At 48.4% G+C, this 8,454-nt stretch overlaps 2 protein-coding genes across 2 annotated transcripts; both read left to right on the forward strand.

Moving 5' to 3' along the window:
• The first annotated feature begins 646 nt into the window (after positions 1-646).
• On the forward strand, positions 647-1,712 carry LOC111257743. The gene has a single exon (XM_022827825.1). The coding sequence runs from the start codon at positions 731-733 to the stop codon at positions 1,514-1,516; it is 786 nt and encodes a 261-aa protein (XP_022683560.1). The 5' UTR covers positions 647-730; the 3' UTR covers positions 1,517-1,712.
• A 1,258-nt stretch (positions 1,713-2,970) lies between these two features.
• On the forward strand, positions 2,971-4,669 carry LOC101777506. The gene is made up of 2 exons (XM_022827703.1): positions 2,971-3,035; positions 3,672-4,669. The coding sequence occupies exon 2, from the start codon at positions 3,705-3,707 to the stop codon at positions 4,479-4,481; it is 777 nt and encodes a 258-aa protein (XP_022683438.1). The 5' UTR covers positions 2,971-3,035; positions 3,672-3,704; the 3' UTR covers positions 4,482-4,669.
• The last annotated feature ends 3,785 nt before the right edge of the window (positions 4,670-8,454 follow it).

An 8,454-nucleotide genomic window follows, 5' to 3' on the forward strand; every position in this document is an offset into this window, starting at 1 on the left:
ATGATTAAGGATTCCGTCATTGCCGATGCCGTTGCGGATGGATCCACTCAGTTTACTGTTGAGGCCATGGCTGATGAGCCACAGTTGCTAGATGATATGTCGATGGAGGCTACATCCTCGTTAAGCATCACCGTTACGAAGGTCGACGACCTTACATGTCCTCCCATGCATCCCTCGTCACTACCAACAACACCACCTATGATAACAACAACAAGACGGAGAAAGTCTTACGGCAAATCATCGCTGCGTAGAAGTGCTCGCCTTGCCCAACGCAAGCTAAAAGACTTGGGCATCTTGGCGAATGATGGGAAGCTTGATGAGGATGCAATTCAAGAATATGCAGATTGCTCAAAGGAATTGCTACCGCCAAACCTCCTTGATTTGCTTATGCATTTGAAAGGTCGTGGGAGTGTGTTTGGCTGTGATTTTTTGCGGCTGATTCAACAGTGTTCTGTGAGAGAGAATAAGCTGCATTACGGCTGATAAGCCGGCTGAAAAGAGTAGCCGAACACAGAATCGGTCCCTATAGCTTGGAGTGGAAGGAAGATACGATACGCGCCCAAACGCCGTTCCGGACGCGTGTATAGCTAGCTACGTATATAAATAGACCCACCCTCTCTCGAAGTAGAAAAGTCTACGAGACCAACGTTGCTGCCAAATTGTTCTTCCGCGTCTTGTTGTGCTTGTGCTGCGTGTGATCTAGCTACGAGTATACAACCGAGGGGAAGAAATGAGGCAGCACCAGGACCCGCCGGCGGAGATCTTCCACCCAGCGCACCCGGCGCACGACCTCAAGCTGGTGACCGCCGGCGGCGGCGCGACGGCGACGTTCGTGTGCGACGGATGCAAGGAGCCCGGCGGCGGGGCCCGGTACACGTGCGGTTGCGGGAGCGCCAGCTTCGACCTCCACCCGCCGTGCGCCCTCGCCGACGAAGACGAGGCCCTGCGGCACCCTCTGTTCCCCGGCCGCGACTTCTTCTTCCTCCCGGAGCCTCCGCCGCCGGTGGACAGGACGATCTGCGACGCCTGCGGCGAGGCCGCGCGCGGGTACGTCTACCACTGCTTCGAGGGCGACCTGGACCTCCACCCGTGCTGCGCGCGCCTGCCGGAGCGCATCCTCCAGGACGGCCGCGTCTTCGACCTCCGCCGGAAGACGTCGCGGCGGCCGTGCGGCCTGTGCGGCGACAACCGCCGCCGCGACTTCTGGGCGTACAGCTCCTACTTCGACGGCGAGGCCGTGGACCTCCACGTGGCGTGCATGAAGGACGTGGCTCGCCTGAGCTGGGAGGCGGCCTGCGAGGACCGGGCCGGCGGCGGCCAGATCGTGCAGGCGAGCCTGCCCAACATGGACCGGACGCTGCAGAGCTTGCCCAGGAGCAAGAGGAGGAGGAGTGGGTTCGAGCAGTTCATCAGGATCGTTAGCACCGTGGCGAGCATCATCATCGCTGTGATTTTTGGCAACCCCGTGGCGATGATGGCCGCCATAGCAGGGCCAGGTGGTTTCCTTCGGGGTTAGTTTTTTTTATCGATCGAGGTGCCAAAACATCAAGGGCCAGCAGGGTTAATTTTTTGTTTACCTTACTGTGAGTTACTTGATGTACACGTCTTTTGTTTCATTCATTTGAATACCGATTTATTCATGTATGTTTTGGTGTACCCTTTTGTTATTCAACCATTGAGTGTTGTATGGTATGCACAGTGAAATTCTGTACTTATTTAATTCTTTTTTAATTGTCAATGCTACTTTCTAAATGACTCAATGCGTCCATCAATGGTGACCAAGGCAGGGTTAATAATGCAAGTCAAGTCTAGGAGAAGATGTACACGCTACCTAAGTACTTCGACTCAAAGGTACAGAGACAAGGATCTTGAGAGTTGACCAAGATGCTGTCCGCTAATAAGCACGACGTTTCCAGAAGTTTCTGGGCGCAGCATGCATGGTACAAAGGTCCACGCGCTTGGCCGAGCTGAGGCAAAAGACCGACCTTCGAGTAGGTCAAGGTCGTTGCTCGTTAGGTTCTCCGCAGGTACTACTTCTAGCAACCAAGATGAAACGAACACGCCACGCACTCAAACCTGTTTGAAGTTGCACTGTGCTAACAGCTGACGGTATAAAAGAAAAAGAAAACGATTGTTGAAACATATTTTGATCTAAGGTCGTTCGTGCTCACGGAACAGCCTATTTTCTAGTTTCAACGGCTCGCGCACCGTGTTCGACGGCAATGCCGTGTTGCCTGTAAAATACACCGAAACTCACTTTAATTTAGTCTCTCTGTTACAAATAGATGACGATGCGGATAAGATCCGGTAGGGTCAGATATTCTTTTTTAAAATACTACCAATAGTATGTTTCTAATATATGCATAAAAATCATGTTTTTTGATTCGTGTGAAAAATATCTTCATAATCTTACAACTTATCGCATTTATAAACATATTTTGTTGGAGAATACTTTTCAAGGCAAAAGCTAATGCTTACACGTACGTACATGATTAGTTGAAAATATCAGTAAGGAGTTAGGACATGGCATACTCCCTCTGGTCTCCGGATACCTGTCATTTCGTTAGTAAACACATTTGAGTTTGAATATTTCAAATTAACTTTTATAAATGCATGGTATGGCTAGGTTGTTCTTCCATAATAGTAGTTTGAAAAATATTAATGTGCTTAATACTATTAATTTATGGCCATAGAAGTGTCTTTGTGATCGACCACGTTGCTGTCAAATGGTAACTATTAGGAGATTGGAGGGAGTATTTTGTACTAATGTTTTCTAGATGATGACTGATTGAACTAGTTCCCGTACGTGGCGTCTGTAGACTGTACCTTACACTCAAGTAAGACGCGTACGAAAATGCACAGGAACTTCCACTTCCGATGCATGTGAGAACATACACGTTTTGACCAAGTTCCCTCACTAGCTGGCCTCTATAAATATAGAGGCCAGGCTTTGCTCGAATTAGCTATTCCCAATTTAGGTACCTTTTGGTAGAAGAGTTGTTCGTCGGCCACGTCTTCTAGAGAATAAGGATCAGGTAATCCTTTTTCCTCCGAATCGTTCCTCGATCGCTTGCATGCTATTCTGGTTCTCTAGCTACTAGTATCTCGTTCAATAAATTGCACGTATGTAGGATCTACATACACAAACGGATACACGCCTGTTATTAGCTCATCTATTTCTCATATCTGTTAGATGTAATTTAGCAGATTTAGATCTTGCAAACAGGTAAAAATCAAATTTTTAAAAATGTATAACACACGCGCGCGCTATCTTATTTGTTCGAACGTGTAACAATTTTGTTATCGATGCAACATATCAAACAGCCACAAATATCCATCACATCTTCTTTCTGATGCCTTCCAAAATTCGTTGCGTGGGATGAATCATCATGTAAAACATAGGCATGCAATAGGATTTGAACCCCTGGTAGGTGACGTCTTATCTTCACATGGTTCCACCACCGGTCCAGGGTCCACCATAAATAGCAATGAATTTCATGCAATTAGCTTCTGTTGCACCGCCATATATATATATATATTGTTCCATTTTTACCGTTAGCTTGATGAACTAATGCAATTATTAGCTTTATTACTCCCTGTCTAATATGAAGTAATTAATTAAATTAGTTTGATGCATGCAAAGGCGATCCATTGATGGGTGCACGCTGCAGGGATTGCCGAAGAAATATAACTAGAAAATAACCATGAAGCAGTTCGAGGATCTGCCAGCGAAGATCACCCACCCTGCCGACCCGGCGCACGAGCTAAACCTCACCGACGGCGTGCCGTTCGTGTGCGACGGCTGCAAGGAGCCCGGCTGCGGGCCAAGGTACACGCACGACTACGGGAGCCACAGCTTCGACCTCCACACGTGCTGCGCCCTCGCCAAGGGCACGATGAGGCATCCCCTCTTCGGCGACCTCGCCTTCGAGTTCCGCACGAAGCCCCCGCCCCCCGTCGACGACACCATCTGCGACGCCTGCGGCGAGGCGGCGCGCGGGTTCGTCTACCATTGCAGCAAGAAGGGCGGCCTCGACCTGCACCCCTGCTGCGCGAGCCTGCCGGAACGCATCCTCCAGGACAGCCGCGTCTTCGAGCTCCGCCGGGAGGCGTCGCGCTCGCGGCCGTGCGGCATGTGCGGCGAGCAGAGCGGGCGCCGCCGCCGGTTCTGGGCGTACCGCTCCAACCTCGACGGCGAGGCCATGGACATCCACGTCGCGTGCATGAAGGAAATGGCTCGCTTGAGCTGGCAGGCGGCATACCAGAACAGGGTTGGCGGCGGCCAGATCGTCCAGGTGAGCGTGTCCGACATGGACCGCATGCTCCAGAGCTTTCCTGGGAACAGGGCCAGGAGGAGCGGGTTGGACAAGTTCGTCAAGATCATCGGCACCGTGGCGAGCATCATCATCGCGGTGATCTTCGGCAATCCCGTGGCGATGATGGCTGCCATAGCAGGGCCCGGTGGTCTTCTTCGGGGTTAATCGATCGAGAGCCACCAAAAAATCAACGAGTGACATTTTTTTATTACCTTTTTGTGAGTTACTTGATCATGAACAGGTCTTTTGTATTTCATTCATTTGAGGACTGGTTCATTCATGTCTATTTTGGTGTAACCTTTTGTTATTCAACCATTATTGAGTTGTATGCACAGTAAAAATTCGTACTTCTTTAATTCTTTCTTAATTATTGTATGGTACATTTTGTATGCCTATTGGAAATGTAAAGATATAGTTGTGGTGTAAACAAATGTCTATCTTCAATTGCCAAAATGCAACTTATATTCTAAGAGAGAGTCGTCTCACGAATACGCGGTCCTAATAAAATTTTAGTGGCTCTAGTAGCGTGGAAGTTTCCTGTCTCTCAATCATGCACCTAATTAAAGTATAATAAAATAGTAGCGTAGTAAGTCTTGCTTTTGCAACCTGGGAGTAACTATTAAGAAAATGACCCCCAGCATGATGGTTCCATTTTGATTTTTAGACTTTCATAGGGTCTAAAAAGACTTTTGTAATGGTCTTTTTAAAGGTCCAAAAGAATTGAAGCTATTTTTATATTACAAAATGACAATAACTTAAATAACAAAACTGCCTCTCGTTAGGCCATTTTCCAGCGGTTATATGCCTTGTTTAATGTAGTGGACCAGTTAGAGCATTAAAATCTTAGAGTCACGGGAACTAGCATCCCAAACCGGATTCCAACCACTACACTTTCTTATAACAAAGTCTGGTCGAGTTTTCTTTTGGTATCCTAGTTAAGCAACATGAAATGAAATTTTGCATTAGGATTGGCCTTTAGCAACTAGACTCTATCGAGCCAAGTTAGATTATGATAAAGTACTACTTGTAACTTGTAAGTAATAATGCTATCGTTGCTTCTGCTGTGCATCGCCTATGACATGGAAAAGTACGTGGACGACCAGATGAAGTCTATTGTTTTACTTCTTACTAAGGGCCTGTTTGGCTCGAGTGTGCTAAAGTTTAGCGCCCGTCACATCGGATGTTTGATATTAATTAGAAGTATTAAATATAGGCTAATTACAAAACTAATTACACAGATGGAGTCTAATTCGCGAGACGAATCTATTAAGCCTAATTAGTCCATGATTTGACAATGTGGTGCTACAGTAACCATTTGCTAATGATGGATTAATTAGGCTGAATAGATTCGTCTCATGAATTAGACTCCATCTGTGCAATTATTTTTATAATTAGCTCATATTTAGTCCTCCTAATTAGCATCCGAACATCCGATGTGACACTGCTAAAGTTTAACCCGCTATCCAACCAACCCCTAGAACACGTGCTCACTTACTAGTAGGTAGCTGCAACGACAAGCTGCCCCCGGACAGGTCAAGGTCTCCGCGGTACCGCCGACATGACAAATAACCGTCGTTTTTTATAACCGAAGATGACTGCTGACTAGTACGGCCAAGTCAGCAGTGTGGGGTCACGAGGTGGTGGTCAGAGCACACGCGCTTTCGAAGCTTCCGGTGATCGAGCAACCACACAACGGGTGTCTACGCTACCGGGGCCATGTTTAGTTACCTCCCAACTCCCAACTTTGACACTATGCAAAAAGAAGATTCCTCATCACATCAAACTTGCGGTACATGCATGGAGTACTAAATGTAGATGAAATTAGAAACTAATTGCACAGTTTTGTTGTACTTTGCGAGACAAATCTTTTGAACCTAATTAGTCAATATTTGGACAATAATTCATAAATACAAACGAAACGCTACAGTGTGCTACAGTGCTGGCACAGTAATTTAGCACCTACCAATTTGGCCAACTAAACAAGGCCCGGATGAACCACGGCGACATTCGTATGTACTAGTACAACCACTTCACTGTCTGACTAAGCAACTATCTCGGCTGTCGGCACTGCGGAAGCAACCCAAACACGCTTGACGCTTGGCTTGGGCAAGCAGCGATGTTTAGACTGGTGCGAGTTCTCGAAGGGTGCAAGGCTAGCTGAGTAGCATGCAGAGCGTCATGGGCCCATGGCTGGCGTCGTGGTAGCAAATTAATCTGGTCATCCGACGGCTATAACCAAATGGGCTGTTCCATTCTTACCTGCTAATTGTTTATTCACTAGCAGCTACTTCTTCCGTCTCAAATTGTAGGTCGTTTTGTTATTTCTAGATACATAGTTTTTTTATATATGTAGACATAGCATATATCTAGGTGCATAGCAAAATCTATAAACTTAGAAAAGCTAAAATGACTTACAATTTAAAACGGAGGAAGTAGCTGCTAGTTCTCATTCATAGCGCACCGTTCCGATCCTCCTTTTGTAACAAACACCCACTTGGAACTGCTTGGGCATGAGAAATACTACTCCCGTTCCAAATTACTATTCATTTTGGTTTTTTTCTAGATACATAACTTTTGCTATGTATCTAGACATAGTATATATCCAGATGCATATAAAAAATTAGATACCTAGCCAAAAAAGTCAATACGAATAGTAATTTGTGATGGATGGAGTATATAGATACTCAAAAGAGGAGCTAAGAGCACTTTTCCCTGCTACAAAACCATTTTACAGGCGGCTAAAATAATAACATTTGTACGAGCATTTAGCCAACTGCCTCTGACCGAACCCACCTGTCGCTAACCAACTCTGGAATTATGGCTTATTATTAGCCGACAGCCTTTGAAAAGCAGTATCGCCTGTGACCACGGCCCCTAGTGGATCACGTACCTGTGCTGCAAAAGCAGGAGGCATCTTCAAAAATCATTTTTGTAATGTGTTAGAACCTCTCACGCATTCCAAGCCGCTACGTGGTGAGGATCCATCAAAAATCACCAGCACATAACTAGTACTCCCTCCGCCCCTTTTTACCTATCGCTTGCGCTTCCCAAGCGACAGGTAAGGGAGTATGTACTAATCACATATTCCTTCCAAATCATTTGAATAGTAGCTTCGAAATCTATACCTAATATTAAAGAGAGGATGTTTCTTCCAACCATCATTTTTTTCAACCATCGTGGTCATTTTGCAAAAAAGTCCCTTAACTTTTATGGAATCAACCTGCAGTCCAGATTCTGAAGAGAAGGGGGTTCGAGTGGAAAAAGGAGGGAAGGGGGGTTGAATGGGAAAAAGCTTCTCCTCTCTTCAAAACAAAGAGGCGAAGGAGGGGGATTGGATGCGAGCAGCTGCCGGAGCGGGGCACCCCGCCGCTACCCCACGCTGGTGGCTGGCGCGGTCGTGACAGCGAGCAGCACGGCGTCGACATCGCCGGCCAGAGTCCCAGTCCCCCCATCCAATCCTACCCTAGCCTACCTCGGCTCAGCTACCAGCGCCAAATCTGCCTACCCCATGGCCTCCGACGCCTCCGCCCCCGTCTCGTCCCCATCCCCGCCGTCGCCGCAGCCGTGCCCAAGCGTCACGGCAGCTACAACTGCGGCCGGTGCGGGCTCCCCAAGAAGGGCCACGTCTGCTTTGTCCCTGGGGTCAGCGGCAAGGCGGGGGAGGCCATCCCACCGCCACCGCAGCAGCAAGAGCAAAACAAGCCCCGGCGCACGTTGCAGTTCGACGACCCAGTGGTGGAGGGGGAGGGGTCGGCGACGGTGGGGGTGGTGGTGCTGGACGTGGTGCCAGTGGTGATGGCGGTGGTGGCAGCACCGCTGCCGCCTCCACCAGCGACGGCGGGGAGGAAGAGGCCGAGGGTGGAGGCGGCAGCGGACGTGGAGGGGGAAGGGGAGGAGGCAGTGTAACGCCCGCAGAAATCACTAACTAAAACCACCCGTTGAAAATCGTCTTTAAAATCTTTTTACCGCTGAGCTCCCGGAAAACGGAAACCTCCCCGGCGATTTCGCCGTCCCGGTACCCATACCGACCCCCCCCCCACCTGTCTTTTTATCTGTGTCCGCGAATCTCCCCTCGTGCCGGTGTCAAACGCCGTGCGCGTGCTCCGACCGCGTGCCGCGAGTGCCGCCGGTCTCTCCC

This window comes from Setaria italica, chromosome VI (genome assembly GCF_000263155.2).
Source record: "Setaria italica strain Yugu1 chromosome VI, Setaria_italica_v2.0, whole genome shotgun sequence".
Lineage (NCBI taxonomy): Eukaryota > Viridiplantae > Streptophyta > Magnoliopsida > Poales > Poaceae > Setaria > Setaria italica.

Excerpts from the sequence above, each read along its gene's own strand:
- LOC101777506 (XM_022827703.1), top strand. The coding sequence starts at position 3,705 with ATGAAGCAGTTCGAGGATCTGCCAGCGAAGATCACCCACCCTGCCGAC.
- LOC111257743 (XM_022827825.1), top strand. The coding sequence starts at position 731 with ATGAGGCAGCACCAGGACCCGCCGGCGGAGATCTTCCACCCAGCGCAC.